This window comes from Lethenteron reissneri, chromosome 63, assembly GCF_015708825.2.
Source record: "Lethenteron reissneri isolate LAM-NWPU_2019-01 chromosome 63, ASM1570882v1, whole genome shotgun sequence".
NCBI classification, from domain to species: domain Eukaryota; kingdom Metazoa; phylum Chordata; class Hyperoartia; order Petromyzontiformes; family Petromyzontidae; genus Lethenteron; species Lethenteron reissneri.
In genome coordinates, this window is record NC_083841.1 from 7,529,539 (window position 1) to 7,549,382 (window position 19,844).

Here is a 19,844-nt window from a genome sequence, read left to right on the forward strand (position 1 = left end):
GGGCGTTTTTTGTGTGATTTAGCAACATTCGTGTGGCAATCTTAATACTACTGGTGAAGAATAATGAATTAATGTTCAGTCTGTAAAGGATAACGAAATCTTAAACATTTAACCTGTACGCACGGCCTCGTTTCAAGTGACTAGGTATTTAATTTTCCCGGTGTTGCGTATTCGAAACTAACCCGATGTATATATCGTGTGAAGTATGTCAGGTCGAGTAATAATAATAATAATTAATAAATCAAGGGTACGAGGAGCTGATGGGAACGTCTGTGGGGTGGTGAGGTTCTAGGAGGTGCGAGGCGCTGCACACAACACGGAGATTGTCGATTTAACACAAATAAAGTGGCGCGAGGATCTGTCGGAGCAAGGTTTTCACCAGAAGCTCTTCACGTGACGGAATGAGGTGTGCGGCGGCGGCTGCTGCTGCTGCTGCGTTTGGACATCGTGGGGAGCAGGGAGCTCTGTCGTGGGGGGGGGTCTGTGCGGGGGGGTCTGTGGGGGGAGTCTGTGGGGGGGGTCCGTGTGGGGGGAGGTCTGTGTGGAGGGGTCCGTGTAGTGGGGGTCTGTGGGGGGGTCTGTGTGGGGGGAGGTCTGTGTGGTGGGGGTCTGTGTGGGGGGGGGGGTCCGTGTGGGGGAGAGTGTCCGTGTGGGGGAGAGTGTCCGTGTGGGGCGGCGGGGGGGTCCGTGTGGGGGAGAGTGTCCGTGTGGGGGGGTCCGTGTGGTGGGGGTCTGTGGGAGAGTATCCGTGTGGGGGAGAGTGTCCGTGTGGGGGAGAGTGTCCGTGTGGGGGAGAGTGTCCGTGTGGGGGGGGGGGGGTCCGTGTGGGGGGGGGGGGTCCGTGTGGTGGGGGTCTGTGGGGGGGTCCGTGTGGAGGGAGGTCTGTGTTGTGGGGGTCTGTGTGGGGGGGGGGGGTCCGTGTGGTGGGGAGAGTGTCCGTGTGGTGGGGAGAGTGTCCGTGTGGGGGGGGGTGGGGTCCGTGTCGGTGTGGGGGGGGGGGGTCCGTGCGCGTTGACTGCGAGGGAGAGCGGGTAAACCAGTGAGAGGTTTGGAGAGATCCGGAGAAACGTGGAGAGAAGGGGTGTGGGGGGTTACAGAGATAAAGATTGTGAGGGATGGCAGCTCCAGCGCCCTGGAAACAATGAGAGACATCTTTAAGTTCTGAGACAATTCTGGGGAATCTGGACAAATCCCAGAGAGGTGTTGTCAGGAGAGGCTCCAACTCACCGCAGTCAGCGACTCGCTCACTCGCTCACTCACTCACTCACCCGCTCACCCGCTCACCCACTCACTCACCCGCTCACTCACCCGCTCACTCAACCGCCTGCTCGCTCGCTCGCCTGATGATGACGACGACGATGATGATATTGGTGATGATGGCGATGGCGGTGTTGACCGACGACGATGATGATGGTGAAGATGACGATGGCTGGTGAATATTATGATGGCGACGAAGATGATATTGGTGATGGTGATGATGACGGTGTTGACTGACGACGTCAATGACGACAGTGGTTATGATGATGCTAACGGTAAAGATGATGATGAATATGATGACGGTAAAGATGATGATGATGAATATGATGATGATGATGACGACGAACGAACGGCGGGCTCTGGCGCATGGACCATCTTCAGTGCGCCTCAGAGAGTCCTGCAGAGGACCTCACCCACCGCCAACATCACGACTCTGGGAAACACAAATCCCCTCCTCCCCCCACCCGTGTCACCCCCCCCCCCACACACCCTCGGTCAGTCTTCAAATCGACAACTCACGACCCCCGAGTTCACTCGGGAGAAGAGCAGGGAGGACGAGGAGGAGGAGGGGGGGAGTCTCCTGCACGACGATTCCGTCCTTTTTCTGTGCCCCTAAGGGGCCGTCCATAAATGACGTCACGCACCTGGGGGGGGGGGGGGGTGAGAAATGTGACGTCACATCAAAATGCGCAATTTTAAATAAATATAGACAACACGTTCTGCTTAATTAAATATACGTTTTAATAAATGTTTTCTCCTACAACATCAGAGTGCAGCGCCACATTAAATACGCACTACAATGACAATAGTTTACAGCGATTTGAAGCATGGGTGGGGGGCAGAGCTTTGTGACGTCACATTTGAGGGGGGGGGGGGTCTGACTTTTTGTGACGCCGTGTGACAAAGGGGAGGGGGGGGTCAAAAATCGTCCAGAATCGCGTGACGTCATTTATGGACGGCCCCAAAGCCAAGCAGCAGCCGCGTCACTTGGGTATCCCAGGCGAGTGTGTGGTGCACGGGACACGGTGCGCTATGATGGACGTTGCTCAGTGTTGATCGGTCGGTCACTATTGCATTAATCCACGTACGTATTTACATATTTATATCAAAGTATATAATTTAAACTCGTGCGTTCACATATATTACACCCGGCCCCGTGGTTGAATTCAATTGTTCTTTGAAGGCAGATGGAACCCAACCGACAAGGCAGCGGTCCACGTTTGCAGAGAGCCAACTTCGCCTGGTAGCTTAACATTGAGATACACTCCTACAACCAAATTGTCCACCCTCCCCTCCACCCACAACCGCAAATCTCATCCCGGGCTGTCCTATCGGCGTCCAAAGTCATGGGGCGGCGCCAAGTGTGGGTTGACTGACAGCCCTTCTTCCGGGACGTGCCGGCACGCAACGGAAGAGTAGGCCAAATACCACACGCGGCCTCCACAAGGAGGCACCTCTCGAGAGATGCGCTCCGGGTTGAGGCTGCGTCCACCGGTGGTGCTGGCGGTGGTGCTGGCGGTGGTGGTGGCGGTGGTGGTGGTTCTGGTGGTGGTGGTGGTGGCGGTGGTGGTAGTAGTGGTGGTGCTGGCGGTGGTGCTGGCGGTGGTGGTGGTGGTTCTGGTGGTGGTGGTGGCGGTGGTGTGGGCGGTGGTGGTAGTAGTGGTGGTGCTGGCGGTGGTGCTGGCGGTGGTGGTGGTGGTGGTTCTGGTGGTGGTGGTGGCGGTGGTGGTAGTAGTGGTGGTGGTAGCGGTGGTGGTGGTGGTGCTGCTGGCGGTAGTGGTGGTGGTAGTGGTGGTAGTGGTGATGGTAGTGGTGGTAGTGGTGGTGGTAGCGGTGGTGGTGGTGGTGCTGCTGGTGGTGGTGGTGGTGCTGGCGGTAATGGTGGTGGTGGTGGTAGTGGTGGTGGTAGCGGTGGTGGTGGTAGTGGTGGTGGCGGTGGTGGTGGTGGTAGTGGTGGTGGTAGCGGTGGTGGTGCTGCTGGTGGTGCTGGCGGTGATGGTGGTGGTGCTGGCGGTGATGGTGGTGGTGGTAGTGGTGGTGGTAGCGGTGGTGGTGCTGCTGGTGGTGGTGGTGGTGCTGGCGGTGATGGTGGTGGTGCTGGCGGTGATGGTGGTGGTGGTGGTAGTGGTGGTGGTAGCGGTGGTAGTGGTGGTGGTGGGCGGGCGGGCGTGATGAGCGCTTGCCAGTGCTGCGCCTTTAGCACCGTGCAGCCGACGGCGCTGTGCGGGATGCACCGGGGGGTGGGGACCTACTGGAACATCTGTTTAAAAGAACTCACAAAGAGCTTTATAGCTCATCGGATTCCTCCAGCGTATAAGTTCGTGGTCGGAATTTCGATTCCGCCTGACGGCGTGGCCCGCCGCTCGCTTGCGCCGCGGGCTCCCTCTGCCTTCTCGGGTTCTACATGGCTCGTTAGAGACGTCAGCGGGATTACTTCGTTTCGTTTGTTTACAAAAGATCGTTACCTTTTTTGTGTGAAAGGTATTTAATCACTAACTCAACGGTGGTGTTTATTTTTGTTGTTCTCCCCCCCACCTCCTCCACCACCACCACCACCCCCTAAGGTCTTCTTAATTTGAACTAATAAAGACAATCACGTAATAAAGACAAATGTCGAACCCCGCTCATCGTGCCGAAAGTCTTCACGGTGCTTTTCTCTCTTCTCGCGCCGCCTTGGAGTTCAAACGCGCCCGGCGGTCCCTGAGGGGGCAGCTTCGTGCGTAGACGGTGGCTGTGTCTGGGGGGGGGGGGGGACAACAACACCAACAACAGCAAAAACAACAACACCATCAATAACAAAACCGACATCAAAATCAACGACACCACCAACAAAATCAACACCAACAACAAAAACAACGCCAACAACAACACCAACAAAATCATCAACAAAGCCAAAACAACAACAAAATCAAACACAACACCGACAAAATCATCAACAACAATTACAACAACACCACCAACAACAACAAAAACAACACCGTCAACAACAAAACAGACATAAAAATCAACGACATCACCAACAAAATCAACACCAACAACAAAAACAACGCTAACAACAACAAAATCAACAACCACACCAGAAACAACAACACACAGAGAGCCGGTTATCACCGACAAACCTGAGTTCAACGCCTGGGCCTGGTTGTGTTTGTGTCTCTCTCTTTGACGGTTCACAATGGCCATGTTGGAGACACTGACCCAGCGATTCGGAGACCCTGGATTGCAGCCCCGGTGTGTGTGTGTGTGTCTGACGGTTCACAATGGCCATGTTGGAGACACTGACCCGGCGATTGTGAGACTCTGGGTTCCAGCCCCTGTGTGTGTGAGTGTCTCTAACGGTTCATAATGGCCATGTTGGAGACACTGACCCAGCACTGTTTATGATCCCGGTTCAAGCCCCGGGGTCTGGGTGTCTCTTTTTGTCTTTCCCGAGGTGCGAGACCAAGTCACCCCCAATTCTCCAGTCCCTTCACTCCAACAGGTCTCCAACACCAATCCTCGGTCAACTTCAACATCACAGTCGCGGGCTCCCAAGGTCCTCCGTGTCCACTCGAGCTCTGGAAGACGTCAGGTCCCCTCTGGCACAACTTGAGTTGGCCCACAATTGCCCGTTCCGTGGAACCATGGGAGACATGGGACGCTCTACCTCCAGAAACTCTACTCACAATGTGATTAAAGGAGCTGCACCCCCCACTAAAACCCTTCCTAGGCTCTACACCTCTGCTGAATGAATGCGCAAGTGAGCGATCTACCTGTCGGTTGGAGATGGAACGTCGGTGAGGGTATAAGCGAGCGAGGTTGTTGGCGATTTAAAGTGTTAAGTCAATGAGAGTGGGTGGTTGAGCGGGTGGTTGAGAGGGTGGTTGATTGAGTGGTTGAGAGGTGGTTGAGAGGGTGGTTGAGTGAGTGGTTGAGCGGGTGATTGAGAGGGTGGTTGAGTGAGTGGTTGAGAGGGTGGTTGAGTGGGTGTTTGAGAGGGTGGTTGAGTGGTTGAGTGAGTGGTTGAGAGGGTGGTTGAGAGGGTGGTTGAGAGGGTGGTTGATTGAGTGGTTGAGAGGGTGGTTGAGTGAGTGGTTGAGTGAGTGGTTGAGAGGGTGGTTGAGTGAGTGGTTGAGAGGGTGGTTGAGAGGGTGGTTGAGTGAATGGTTGAGTGAGTGGTTGAGAGGGTGGTTGAGTGAGTGGTTGAGTGAGTGGTTGAGAGGGTGGTTGAGTGAGTGGTTGATTGAGTGGTTGAGCGGGTGGTTGAGTGAGTGGTTGAGTGAGTGGTTGAGAGGGTGGTTGAGAGGGTAGTTGATTGAGTGGTTGAGGGTGGTTGAATGAGTGGTTAAGTGAGTGGTTGTGTGAGTGGTTGAGAGGGTGGTTGAGTGAGTGGTTGATTGAGTGGTTGAGAAGGTGGTTGAGAGGTGGTTGAGTGAGTGGTTGAGAGGGTGGATGAGAGCGGTTGAGAAGGTGGTTGAGAGGTGGTTGAGTGAATGGTTGAGTGAGTGGTTGAGAGGGTGGTTGAGTGAGTGGTTGAGTGAGTGGTTGAGAGGGTGGTTGAGTGAGTGGTTGAGAGGGTGGTTGAGTGAGTGGTTGATTGAGTGGTTCAGAGGGTGGTTGAGAGGTGGTTGAGTGAGTGGTTGAGAGAGTGGTTGATTGAGTGGTTGAGAGGGTGGTTGAGCGGGTGGTTGAGTGAGTGGTTGAGAGGGTGGTTGAGAGGGTGGTTAAGCGGGTGGTTGAGTGAGTGGTTGAGTGAGTGGTTGAGCGGGTGGTTGAGTGAGTGGTTGAGAGGGTGGTTGAGTGAGTGGTTGAGAGGGTGGTTGAGAGGTGGTTGAGTGAGTGGTTGAGTGAGTGGTTGAGAGGGTGGTTGAGTGAGTGGTTGAAAAGTGGTTGAGAGGGTGGTTGAGTGGGTGTTTGAGAGGGTGGTTGAGTGGTTGAGTGAGTGGTTGAGAGGGTGGTTGAGAGGGTGGTTGAGTGAATGGTTGAGTGAGTGGTTGAGAGGGTGGTTGAGTGAGTGGTGGAGGGGTGGTTGAGTGGGTGGTTGAGGGTGGTTGAGAGGGTGGTTGAGTGAGTGAGTGGTTGAGAGGGTGGGTGAGTGAGTGGTTGAGAGGGTGGTTGAGTGAGTGGTTGAGTGAGTGGTTGAGAGGGTGGTTGAGAGGGTGGTTGAGAGGGTGGTTGAGTGAGCGGTTGAGAGGGTGGTGGAGGGGTGGTGAGCGAGTTCGTGATTTAATTTTCGAGTGAGAGGGTGGGAGATGGAATGCCTAAGTCTAGGGCCCCCCACCCAACTGATGAAACTCGGCTCCAGGAGACCGGGTCTCAGGGTCTTGAGACTGGGCTCCAGGAGACCGGGTCTCAGGGTCTTGAGACTCGGCTCCAGGAGACCGGGTCTCAAGTGTCTTGAGACTCGGCTCCAGGAGACCGGGTCTCAGCGTCTTGAGACTCGGCTCCAGGAGACCGGGTCTCAGCGTCTTGAGACTCGGCTCCAGGAGACCGGGTCTCAAGTGTCTTGAGACTCGGCTCCAGGAGACCGGGTCTCAGCATCTTGAGACTCGGCTCCAGGAGACCGGATCTCAAGGTCTTGAGACTCGGCTCCAGGAGACCGGGTCTCAGGGTCTTGAGACTCGGCTCCAGGAGACTCGGTCTTAGGGTCTTGAGACTCGGCTCCAGGAGACTCGGTCTCAGGGTCTTGAGACTCGGCTCCAGGAGACCGGGTCTCAGTGTCTTGAGACTCGGCTCCAGGAGACCGGGTCTCAGGGTCTTGAGACTCGGCTCCAGGAGACCGGGTCTCAGGGTCTTGAGACTCGGCTCCAGGAGACCGGGTCTCAGCGTCTTGAGACTCGGCTCCAGGAGACCGGGTCTCAGTGTCTTGAGACTCGGCTCCAGGAAGGATCTCCAACCCACAAGAGGCACCACAGTCTCTGGGAAACACGACGAACAAACGCGACATTGGAGCCTACTCTGTCGCAAGCCTCCCGCGTCTTTGGTCACCAGTTAGGTCATGTTGTTTCAAAACCCGGCCACGATGTTTTTTGACGTCGTGGAAACGCGGGTTTAACTTCGCGGGAGGCAATTTTGTCTATTTTTGTTTCTTCCTTATAGGACACATCTTCCGAAGCTGCCTCATCGCGAACAGGCCGGCCTCGCTGTTCCAAGCCAGCAACAGGTATCCCCCCACCCCCCGCGTGAGAGCCGCCACGTTGTCGGAGGGACGGCAGAACGACGGCGCTCTTCCGCCTGTGCCGCCCCCACCGATTCGAGGGACCTCGCGAGCGCACGCAGCGCGCCCCAAGGGGCCGTCCATAAATGACGTCACGCGATTTTAGGACGATTTCTGACCCCCCCCCCCCTCGTCACGCGGCGTCACAAAAAATCAGACCCCCCCCCCCCTTCAAATATGACGTCACAAAGCTCTACCCCCCCCCCCAACGGAAGAAAACACAAAGACAAAGATCCCCTGTATAGCCTTAACAGACTGCAGGGGCAAGTGCTGTTAGCGAGCACCTATGAAGGCCGGAACGGCACACGAGAGGGTAGGTGGCCAGCACCACGCCCGACCGCCTTTGTCTCCCTAGTGGCGATGTTTACACACCGCACCAGGTACTCATTTGAGGCTGAGTCGACCTAGGGGAGGCCCGGGACCGGTTCAGATAATCGTCACTGGTGTTGGCCGTGAGCGGGAATCGAACTCGTGTCCCCGGGTTCATAGCGCAGCGCGCTAACCGCTACACCACCGCTCCCCCCTATACACACAGACACGCGCACCCACACTGACCCACAACACAACTCGCGCTACGAATAGCCCGGCAGTGACAGATTCCCACGAAACACGTGCTGCTGCTGCTGTTACTGTTGTTGTTGTTGCCGTTTCACTCCGTGAGAGCCGGTCGCTCCATCGCGTCCAGTCTGTTTACAGCTGAGAACTCGGAGCACAGGCCCCAGGGGGGGTCCCAGGGGGGGTCCCAAGGGGGGGGGGGGGCACGAACCCCCCTCCCACGAACCCCCCCTCCCACCGCCACCTGACTTCTCAGGATGTTTGCCTTTGCCACGTCACGCACTCATCTGCAGGCTGCTATTTATACACGGGCGCAATGAATAAGTGACGCGCTTCCATGTCACAGGCCCATTCGTGGTGCCATTGAGCGTGGCTTTCCCCGTACAAGGATGAGTGGAACGGGAATGGATGTATTTTGTTACGATCCCAATGCTCGATTAAACGGGAATCGACCGATTTTTAAGGATACAAAGCTTTATCCGTGATTGATCCATACTCGAACACATAGGCACATGTATTTAAAATATCACAACTTGATCCGTGATTGATCCATACTCGAACACATAGGCACATGTATTTAAAATATCACAGATTGATCCGTGATTGATCCATACTCGAACACATAGGCACATGTATTTAAAATATCACAACTTGATCCGTGATTGATCCATACTCGAACACATAGGCACATGTATTTAAAATATCACAGATTGATCCGTGATTGATCCATACTCGAACACATAGGCGCATGTATTTAAAATATCACAGATTGATCCATGATTGATCCATACTCGAACACATAGGCACATGTATTTAAAACATCACAGATTTATCCGTGATTGATCCATACTCGAACACATAGGCGCATGTATTTAAAATATCACAGATTTATCCGTGATTGATCCATACTCGAACACATAGGCGCATGTATTTAAAATATCACAACTTGATCCGTGATTGATCCATACTCGAACACATAGGCACATGTATTTAAAATATCACAGATTGATCCATGATTGATCCATACTCGAACACACGTGCACATGTATTTAAAACATCACAGCTTGATCCATGATCGATCCATGCTCGAACACAAGTTGAACTTTTTGGGCACCGTACGTAGACAACCGTGGCTAATCGGACAAACTACACGCAACAATAAGCAGTTCTAAAGAAATGTGTTCTCAATGTTGTATAGTGGTGTAGTGTATAGGTAGTGTAGTGTATAGTAGTGTAGTGTGTAGTTTATAGCAGTGTAGTATATAGTAGTGTAGTGTATAGTGTAGTATATAGTAGTGTAGTATATAGTGTAGTATATAGTGTAGTATATAGTAGTGTAGTATATAGTGTAGTATAGCAGTGTAGTGTATAGTGTATAGTAGTGTAGTGTATAGTAGTGTAGTTTATAGCAGTGTAGTATATGGTAGTGTAGTGTATAGTAGTGTAGTATAGCAGTGTAGTATATAGTGTATAGTAGTGTAGTGTATAGTAGTGTAGTGTATAGTAGTGTAGTATAGCAGTGTAGTATATAGTAGTGTAGTATAGCAGTGTAGTGTATAGTAGTGTAGTGTATAGTAGTGTAGTATATAGTAGTGTAGTATATAGTAGTGTAGTATAGCAGTGTAGTGTATAGTAGTGTAGTGTATAGCAGTGTAGTGTATAGTAGTGTAGTGTATAGTAGTGTAGTATATAGTAGTGTAGTATATAGTGTAGTGTATAGTAGTGTAGTGTATAGCAGTGTAGTATATAAGTGTAGCATATAGTCGTTTGTATGAGTGTATGTTGAACTTATTTCGCACCGTACGTAGCCAACCGTGCTCTGGATAGTGGCGGATGGGCAGCCAGGGGATAGGTTCGGCCACCGGGGAGATGGAGCGTGTGTCGAGCAGGCGCTGGGCGGTGATGGCTCGGGGAGAGGCCTTCATCCAGCAGTGGAAGGACAGCAAACTGGACACGAACGAGTCGTTCTCAAATGCAGTGAGGCTGTGCTGCCCTCTAGCGGTGATCTGTCAAAACTCCACGCGGAGTTTCGAGGCTCATCGCGCAGCGCTGTCAAAGTAAATAGACTCCACAACTATGGCTCAGATTGTAAATGTTGTCGATTTTCTCTCCAACACACATTGTCCTGCGGAGGGAGCTGGTAGGAACGTTTGGGTTGCTCGGTCAATGGCCTGCAGGGTCAACGGCGGCGTGGTGTATTCCGCAAATATGCCCGACTGTGAGGGCGGGCACAAGCCGGCGTGAGTAGGTTAAACGTTGAGTTTTATAAGGGCACCACGGGGTGACCAGCCCCTCCCCACCCTCCCCACCCAGCCCCACCCTCCCCACCCAGCCCCTCCCCACCCTCCCCACCCTCCCCACCCAGCCCCTCCCCACCCTCCCCACCCAGCCCCTCCCTCCCTCCCCACCCAGCCCCTCCCCATCCTCCCCACCCAGCCCCTCCCCACCCTCCCTCCCCACCCAGCCCATCCCTCCCCACCCAGCCCCTCCCCACCCTCCCCTCTCCACCCAGCCCCACCCCTCTCATTTTTGGATGCACGACGGACGGACACAATAATCCCCTGTGGGCTGGTGGAACCAGGAGGTTCTACCAGTACTAGTAACCCATTGGCATGTTCTGTTCACTTGACACACCTTACTAATTGGCTGTGTCGGGTGGTAGCGGGTTTAATGACACATTTATATTTACGCAATCTAAGCCCCCCAAAAAAAACCAATATTATGGATTATATTGGTCGCGAAAGCCTACGTGTTAAGTTAACGAATGTTAACAGTGCTAAGGCCCCACTGAGCTATTTGGCTTATTTTTCAGAAACGAGCTGGCCAAAGGTGGCTTATCGTGTGGACATTTATAGCAGCCAAATGCTCTAAACGCGTGATGTTGATTCTCAGAGCCGGCCAAGCCAATAAGCGACCCTTGCAATTGCAAAGGGTCCCGTGGGCAGCAGAGGGCCCCCTAGAGTCACCGCTAGCTAGGTGGGTGAAAAAATCATACATCAAAAGTAACATACAATAAATAAATAAAAAGAAATGGGCCTCCAAACTAATTTTGCTTAGGGCCCCCAAAGGTCTAGGGCCGGCTCTGTTGATTCTAAATGAGGAGGGGAAAACCGGAGGGCTCTGATCAGCATGATGAGTCTACAATAGAATTGCACGGGCTATCATCGACTGGACCAAATTGTAAACTATTTGTTTTATTTTACCAGGTTAGGCCAACTGAGCTACAGTGAGGGAAAAAAGTATTTGATACCCTGCTGATTTTGTACGTTTGCCCACTGACAAAGAAATGATCAGTCTATAATTTTAATGGTAGGTTTATTAGAACAGTGAGAGACAGAATAACAACAACAAAATCCAGAAAAACGTATGTCAAAAATGTTATAAATTGATTTGCATTTTAATGAGGGAAATAAGTATTTGATCCCCTCTCAATCAGAAAGATTTCTGGCTCCCAGGTGTCTTTTATACAACAACATTAACCGTGTGCGACATCGCCAACGCAGCAGCAGCAGCTAATTTGTGCAATCTCGAGGAAGGTGTCACTCTTGTGAGTGTATACAAATATAAGAATAGTACTTTCTATTTTTTTCGGTAAATAAAAAATAAAAATGAAAACAAATGAAATCACGACGTTTCGGAAGCAACACAAGTCTCCGTCTTCAGGTGGAACCGCCACAGCAAAATTGCTTTAATTTTGTTGTTTTCATTTTAATTTATTTTATTTTTTGCCTTCGTGACTTTACCGAAAAAACTAAAAATATGGATCCTTACAGTCACGAAAACTTCAAATCTAGAATTAATATAAGAATAGGTTTTACCCTTTCTGGCAATAAAAGTTGTGTGAAGATGTTAAAACGCCAAACTGAAACCTTTTTTGCAAGGAATCATGTCACTGCATTAACCACACACACTGCTTGTGGCGAACACGAAAATAAAAAAATGCAATAAACAAAGAAATGCAATAAAACTAATCAGTTTCAAAGACAACGCAACATAAACTTTCAGAGCATGTTTATTGTTTAATGTTCATCACAAGTACTGTGTGGTTAACGCAGACGTGAGTTCGTTGTTTTAACATCTTAACCACCGCCTATTCGACTTGCCAGAAAGGGTAAAACACCTATTCTTATGCGAAGGGGCCTTGCCCGAAACGTCGCCACCCACAGAACGCCCCGTGACCTCTAGCCCCACCCCGTGACCTCTAGCCCCGCCCCGTGGTCAGCCTCCTCCATCGCGCTCCACGTGTCTGGGCAGACGAGCGGCTCGGCCTGCCAACTAGAAACTAAACAACGACAACGCGCCGAATTACTCGGCTTTATACAACAACAACAATAACAATTTGTTTGTTTGTTTGTTATCCTGCACGTGATTTGCCTCGTCTCTCGTCGGAGCCATGTCGGACAACGAAGACAAGTGAGTCTCTGTGTGTGTGAGTGTCTCTGTGTGTGTCTCTTTGTGTGTGAGTGTTTGTGTGTGTGTCTCTGTGTCTGTGTGTGTGAGTGTCTCTGTGTGTGAGTGTCTGTGTGTGTCTCTGTGTCTGTGAGTGTCTCTGTGTGTGTGTGTATCTGTCTCTGTGTGAGTGTCTCTGTGTCTGTGTGTGTGAGTGTGTCTGTCTGTGTGTGTCTCTGTGTGTGTCTCTGTGTGTGTCTCTGTGTGTGTGTCTCTGTGTCTGTGTGAGTGTCTCTGTGTCTCTGTGAGTGTCTGTGTGTGTGTCTGTGTGTGTCTCTGTGTCTGTGTGAGTGTCTCTGTGTGTGTGTGTATCTGTCTCTGTGTGAGTGTCTCTGTGTCTGTGTGTGTCTCTGTGTGTGTCTCTGTGTGTGTGTCTCTGTGTCTGTGTGAGTGTCTCTGTGTCTCTGTGAGTGTCTCTGTGTGTGTGTCTGTGTGTGTCTCTGTGTCTGTGAGTGTCTCTGTGTGTGTGTGTATCTGTCTCTGTGTGAGTGTCTCTGTGTCTGTGTGTGTCTCTGTGTGTGTCTCTGTGTGTGTGTCTCTGTGTCTGTGTGAGTGTCTCTGTGTCTCTGTGAGTGTCTCTGTGTGTGTGTCTGTGTGTGTCTCTGTGTCTGTGTGAGTGTCTCTGTGTCTCTGTGAGTGTCTCTGTGTGTGTGTCTGTGTGTGTCTCTGTGTCTGTGAGTGTCTCTGTGTGTGTGTGTATCTGTCTCTGTGTGAGTGTCTCTGTGTCTGTGTGTGTCTCTGTGTGTGTCTCTGTGTGTGTGTCTCTGTGTCTGTGTGAGTGTCTCTGTGTCTCTGTGAGTGTCTCTGTGTGTCTCTGTGTCTGTGTGTGTCTCCGTGTGTGTGAGTGTCTCTGTGTCTGTGTCTCTGTGTGAGTGTGTCTCTGTATCTGTCTCTGTGTCTGTGTGAGTGCCTCTGTGTCTCTGTGAGTGTCTGTGTGTGTGTCTCTGTGTGCCCACACGCGGCCTGGTTGTGTGTGTGGGGGGCCGCGGTGTTTGGCGGCTGCGACAGAGAGACGCCTCCGCGTGTAGGCCCCGGGGCTGGGGAATTGATGTTAAACAACAGTCGGTCCTGTCTCCTTCTTCACAAGTTAAACAACAGTCAGTCGGTCAGTCAACACCCCCCCAAGCTAAACAACAGTCGGTCCTGTCTCCCTCTTCACAAGTTAAACAACAGTCGGTCAGTCAGTCAACACCCCCCCAAGCTAAACAACAGTCGGTCCTGTCTCCCTCTTCACAAGTTAAACAACAGTCGGTCAGTCAGTCAACACCCCCCCAAGCTAAACAACAGTCGGTCCTGTCTCCCTCTTCACAAGTTAAACAACAGTCGGTCAGTCAGTCAACACCCCCCCAAGCTAAACAACAGTCGGTCCTGTCTCCCTCTTCACAAGTTAAACAACAGTCAGTCGGTCAGTCAACACCCCCCCAAGCTAAACAACAGTCGGTCCTGTCTCCCTCTTCACAAGTTAAACAACAGTCGGTCAGTCAGTCAACACCCCCCCAAGCTAAACAACAGTCGGTCCTGTCTCCCTCTTCACAAGTTAAACAACACTCGGTCAGTTAGTCAACACCACCCCAAGCTAAACAACAGTCGGTCGGTCAGGCTTTACGGTGGTTATGAGATGTTAACTACCTCGCCTGGTGTACAGGAGGTCGTGGGTTCCATCCCGACCCCGACGCCTGCTGCTGTATATTTGGAGTTTGCGTGTCTCTCTCATCATCATCACGGTGGCGAGGAGATGTTGACTACCTCGCCGGGTTTACAGGAGATCGTGGATTCGATCTTGACCCTGACGCCTGCTGCTGTATATTTGGAGTTTGCGTGTCTCTCTCATCATCATCACGGTGGCTATGAGATGTTAACTACCTCGCCTGGTCTACAGGAGGTTGTGGGTTCCATCCCGAGCCTGACGCCTGCTGCTGTATATTGAGTTTGCGTGTCTCTCTCTCTCATCATCATCACGGTGGCTAGGAGATGTTAACTACCTCGCCTGGTGTACAGGAGGTCGTGGGTTCGATCTCGACCCTGATGCCTGCTGCTGCTGTATATTTGGAGTTTGCATGTCTCTCTCTCTCTCTCATCATCACGGTGGCTAGGAGATGTTGACTACCTCGCCTGGTGTACAGGAGGTCGTGGCTTCCATCCCGACCCTGACGCCTGCTTCTGCTGTATATTTGGAGTTTGCGTCTCTCTCATCATCATCACGGTGGCTAGGGATGTTAACTACCTCGCCTGGTCTGCAGGAGGTCGTGGGTTCGATCCCGACCCTGACGCCTGCTGCTGCTGCTGTATATTTGTAGTTTGCGTGTCTGTATCTCTCCCCGTGGTCGCGTGGATTTTTCTCCGGGTCCTCCGGTTTTCCCCTCCACATTTAGAATCGACACCACGCCTGTCAGAGTGTTTAGCAGTGACGTGCCGATATGTGACCTCTCTCTGTGTGTCCTTGTGATGTCTGTCTGCTTGTATGTATGTCTATAGTTTTCTAGTTAGATTTTTGTTGCTATTTCTTTTATGCCAAATAAACACTCGTTTAGTTGTATAGTTTAGCTGCTGGGTGGTGATGGCTAGCGGATGTCTTCATCCAGCAGTGGACTGTTTACGGCCGTCGTTGATAATAAGATCCGTGCGCGCCGTCTCCCCTCTGCGCCCCGCGTCTCCGCCTGCAGTTTCGATGGAGATGATTTCGCTGAAGATGAGGAGGCGATGGACGACCTCGACAATGCCGAGGAGGTGACGGCATCGCCATGAGCGTCTCCCTCTCACCTCGTCCCCCAGTGTCGTGTATCCTCGTATCACCTTCGCTGTCCTGTGTCTCCCTCCACGTCCCTGTGTCACCCTCCACATCTCCCTGTGTCTTCCATCAAGTTCCTGTCTCCCTCTTAAAATCCCTGTCCGTCCCTCTGCCTCGCTGTGTCTCCCCTCATCTCACTGTGTCTCCCTTCCATCACCCTGTCTCCCTTCCATCTCACTGTGTCTCCCCTCATCTCACTGTCTCCCTTCCATCTCACTGTGTCTCCTATCTCACTGTGTCTCCTTCCATCACCCTGTCTCCCTTCCATCTCATTGTGTCTCCTATCTCACTGTGTCTCCTATCTCCCTGTGTCACCCCTCATCTCCCTGTGTCACCCCTCATCTCCCTGTGTCACCCTTCACCTCGCTATGTCTCCCATGATCTCCCCGTGACTACTCTCCCCCCGTGTCTTTCCACGTGCCACCAAGTCTCTCCGCGTCCGCCCCGCGAGTCTCCCCCAGTGTCCGTCTCTCTCCCCACGTGTGTGTGCGCGTCCCAGAGTGACCCTATCTACATGGCGCGTATCTCTGTGTGTGTGATGTGTCTCTCTCTGTCTGCTGCCCGTGTGTGAGCAGGAGGGCGAGGAGAGAGTGGAGGTGCTCGCTGCGGGAGATGGGACCCCAGGGGCAGCGAAGAGAATCACCACTCCGTACATGACCAAGTACGAGAGGGCACGAGTCCTGGGCACCCGCGCCCTGCAGATCGCGTGAGTCTCGCACCGCAAAGACTGGTCCCGGGCCTCTCCTAGGTCGACTTGGCCTCAAATGAGTACCTGGTCGCAGTGTGTAAACGTCGCCACCGGGCAGACGAAGGCGGCCGGGCGTGGTGCTGGCCACCCGCCACCTCGTGTGCCGTGCCGGCCTTGGTAAATCTACTCGCCAACAGCACTTGCCCCAGCGGTCTGTTAATGCTATACGGGGGATCTTTGTCTTTGCGCTGTGTGTGTGTGTGTGAGCAGCATGTGCGCCCCAGTCATGGTGGAGTTGGAAGGGGAAACCGATCCACTGCAGATCGCTATCAAGGAACTCAAGTGAGTCGAACCAGGGGTTCATGATGCATAGCTGTCGACCCACACGGTTTACCTCGTATTCTTGTACAGGGGAATTGAGTTTTCAGGTTAATACGGCGTACAGCCGTTTGAATACGGCACATTTTTTTTTTATCTATTTGTTTGTGATGGGACTTTGTAGGATGAACGTTGAGATTTATAAGGTCACGGGGTGACCAATAAGGTCTGAATTGGTCTGTAATAAGTTAGGGCACTGATCAGGGGTTTACAGCGATGATTAATGGCCGTGTCGGAGATGCTCAGCTGGCGCTGCTGAGATTCTCTGTTCAATCCCCGAGTCCAATAAAAGCAACAGCTGCCACTGGGGGTCCCCTTGGCCTCGACTGCAGCAGGGCATTGGGTTGGTTGCAGAGGTCACAATCGGGTACCCGATACCCGTACCCTACCAGATACCCGGCTACCCGTACCCGGCCAGGTACGGGTACCCGTTAGCGACCATGGTGCGGCCGGGTATGGGTAGGCCGTGAGTTACTGGTGAGTAACCGTTTGTCACTCATTTCCCAACGTCTTGTCTCTTCTCACAATTCAAGTTCCTAGAATCAACCCACCCGCGCCTGCAACATCGCTTCATCCCAGAGGTCGCAATCGGGTACCCGATACCCGTACCCTACCCGATACCCGGCCGGGTATGGGTAGCCGGGTACGTGTAAGGTATGGGTACGGGTACCCGTTTGCGACCCTGGTGCGGCCGGGTACGGGTAAGGAATCAAAACCCGTTTGCGACCTCTGGTTGGTTGACATGAGAGGTGATGTAAGGTGCGTTGAGCAGTTGTGAGCATTGATGTGTGCACCACTCCACAGGCAAATCCCTAAAACCTCGTGTGCATTTGCAGGGCTCGGAAAATACCCATCATCATCAGGAGGTATCTGCCCGACGGGAGCTACGAAGACTGGGGAGTGGATGAACTCATAGTCACGGACTGAACACACATGGTTATTCAGATTCATGGGGATGGAGGGTTAGGACTCGGTTCCAAGAGACCAGGTCTCAGGGTCTTGAGACTCGGCTCCAGGAGACCGGGTCTCAGGATCTTGAGACTCGGCTCTAGGAGCCCGGGTCTCAAGTGTCTTGAGACTCGGCTCCAGGAGACCGGGTCTCAAAGTCTTGAGACTTGGCTGCAGGAGACCGGTTCTCAGGATATGGCAAGTTTTAGTGTTGTGTAGACTTTTACGCATCATATTAAATGAAACAAAAACTCATCAAGAATTGTACATTTCGGAATTTGACAAGTTGTATCGTTGTAATCTTTTTTGAAAATAAACATTTTTAAAAATCAGCCTTGGGTCCCATGTTCTCTCAGCTGTGCAAATGAAATTGACCATCTGCTGCCCTATTGAACAACTATTGAAGGTGTCAGACAATAGTGAACACGTCCCTTGAACTGAGCAACCTCGTTAAGAGCCTTGGGAAAAAGGATTGGGAAGAAATGACAAAGTGTAGACTTGAAGCTTTCGTGACTGCAAGGAACCATATTCTTAGGTGTTTTCGGTAAAGTCACGTAGGTAAAACATCAAAATTAATAAAAATAATAAAATAAAATAAAGATCACGACGTTTCGGAGGCAACAAGTCTCCGTCATCAGGTGGGACAGTCACAGCCAGATCAGCTGCATCAAGTGAGGCAATGATTCAAGATGTAATCCCTTAAAAGCGAGTTGAGGGGGGAGGAGAGGGGGGGGGCTCATCAGAATGTGGTAGCCAATAAATGGAAAGTATCGGGCTACCAAATTCTGATGAGCCCCCCCCCCCCCTCACTTGATGCAGCTGATCTGGCTGTAACTGTCCCACCTGATGACGGAGACTTGTGTTGCCTCCGAAACGTCGTGATCTTTATTTTATTTTATTATTTTTATTAATTTTGATGTTTTACCTACGTGACTTTACCGAAAACACCTAAGAATAATGACAAAGTGGTTCATTGCAAGGGACGCAGAGAGGTTTTGTGAGTTGGAGCCCTCTGGTGATGAGATGTTAAATACCTCGCCTGGTATACAGGAGGTCGTGGGTTCGATCCCGACCCTGACGCCGCCTGCTGCTGTATATTTGGAGTTTGCGTGTCTCTCATCATCACAGTGGCTAGGAGATGTTAACTACCTCGCCTGGTATACAGGAGGTCGTGGGTTCGATCCCGACCCTGACGCCTGCTGCTGTATATTTGGAGTTTGCGTGTCTCATCATCACGGTGGCTAGGAGATGTTAACTACCTCGCCTGGTGTACAGGAGGTCGTGGGTTCGATCCCGACCCTGACGCCTGCTGCTGTATATTTGGAGTTTGCGTGTCTCTCATCATCACGGTGGCTAGGAGATGTTAATTACCTCGCCTGGTGCACAGGAGGTCGTGGGTTCGATCCCGACCCTGACGCCTGCTGCTGTATATTTGGAGTTTGCGTGTCTCTCATCATCACGGTGGCTAGGAGATGTTAACTACCTCGCCTGGTATACAGGAGGTCGTGGGTTCGATCCCGACCCTGACGCCTGCTGCTGTATATTTGGAATTTGCGTGTCTCTCATCATCACGGTGGCTAGGAGATGTTAATTACCTCGCCTGGTGCACAGGAGGTCGTGGGTTCGATCCCGACCCTGACGCCTGCTGCTGTATATTTGGAGTTTGCGTGTCTCTCATCATCACGGTGGCTATGAGATGTTAACTACCTCGCCTGGTATACAGGAGGTCGTGGGTTCGATCCCGACCCTGACGCCGCCTGCTGCTGTATATTTGGAGTTTGCGTGTCTCTCATCATCACAGTGGCTAGGAGATGTTAACTACCTCGCCTGGTATACAGAAGGTCGTGGGTTCGATCCCGACCCTGACGCTCGCCGCTGTATATTTGGAGTTTGTGTGTCTCTCATCATCACGGTGGCTATGAGATGTTAACTACCTCGCCTGGTATACAGGAGGTCGTGGGTTTGATCCTGACCCTGACGCCTGCTGCTGCTGTATATTTGGAGTTTGCGTGTCTTTCTCCCCGGGTCGTCCGGGTTTTCCCTCTGCATTTAGAATCAACGTCACGCGTTTTTTGAGTATTTGGGCTGCGGTAAATTTCCGCACAGTAAGCCGCTTGAGCTACCATTTGTGATTGCCGCGTCGATTCTGAAAAAGAGCTACATAGCTCAGTGGGCCTTACCTGGTAAAATAAATCGGTAAGTCATATTTGAAAACAATTTTTTTTAACACGCTTCTATGAAATGTACTAGTAATGGAAGAACTCCACGACTCCAGGAAGTGGCCCCGAAGCTTGCCATAACGTCAGGGACCGTGGACAATTAGACCCAAGCAGAAAAATAACATAAAAAAGAATGTTTAAAAATAGTATTTATGAAAGAATATAGTATTGTCATCAGTATGACATAAGTATACCAAGTCTGCAGTCGATACCACATTGGGAAGTGGGTTAATATTGAGTTACAAGATTTGAGGATACGACAACAACAGACAGAGTGAGTTAATAGAAAGTGTGTAACAATACAAATGTGTTTATCAGTGTGGTGAGTGAGTCAATGGGTCGGTGGATGAGACATTGATGACATGC

At 51.7% G+C, this 19,844-nt stretch overlaps 1 protein-coding gene across 1 annotated transcript; it reads left to right on the forward strand.

Annotated features, from left to right (window-relative positions):
- Positions 1–12,213: 12,213 nt before the first annotated feature.
- On the forward strand, positions 12,214–17,591 carry POLR2F (RNA polymerase II, I and III subunit F). Its single transcript, XM_061577292.1, has 5 exons — positions 12,214–12,421; positions 15,121–15,184; positions 15,821–15,951; positions 16,204–16,275; positions 17,148–17,591. The coding sequence occupies exons 1-5, from the start codon at positions 12,402–12,404 to the stop codon at positions 17,236–17,238; spliced, it is 378 nt and encodes a 125-aa protein (XP_061433276.1). The 5' UTR covers positions 12,214–12,401; the 3' UTR covers positions 17,239–17,591.
- Positions 17,592–19,844: the final 2,253 nt, after the last annotated feature.

Coding starts and splice junctions, on each gene's coding strand:
- POLR2F (XM_061577292.1), top strand. CDS start 12,402: ATGTCGGACAACGAAGACAA. Junction 15,185..15,820: donor ACCTCGACAATGCCGAGGAG/GTGACGGCATCG, acceptor GTGTGTGAGCAG/GAGGGCGAGGAGAGAGTGGA. Junction 16,276..17,147: donor ATCGCTATCAAGGAACTCAA/GTGAGTCGAACC, acceptor GTGCATTTGCAG/GGCTCGGAAAATACCCATCA.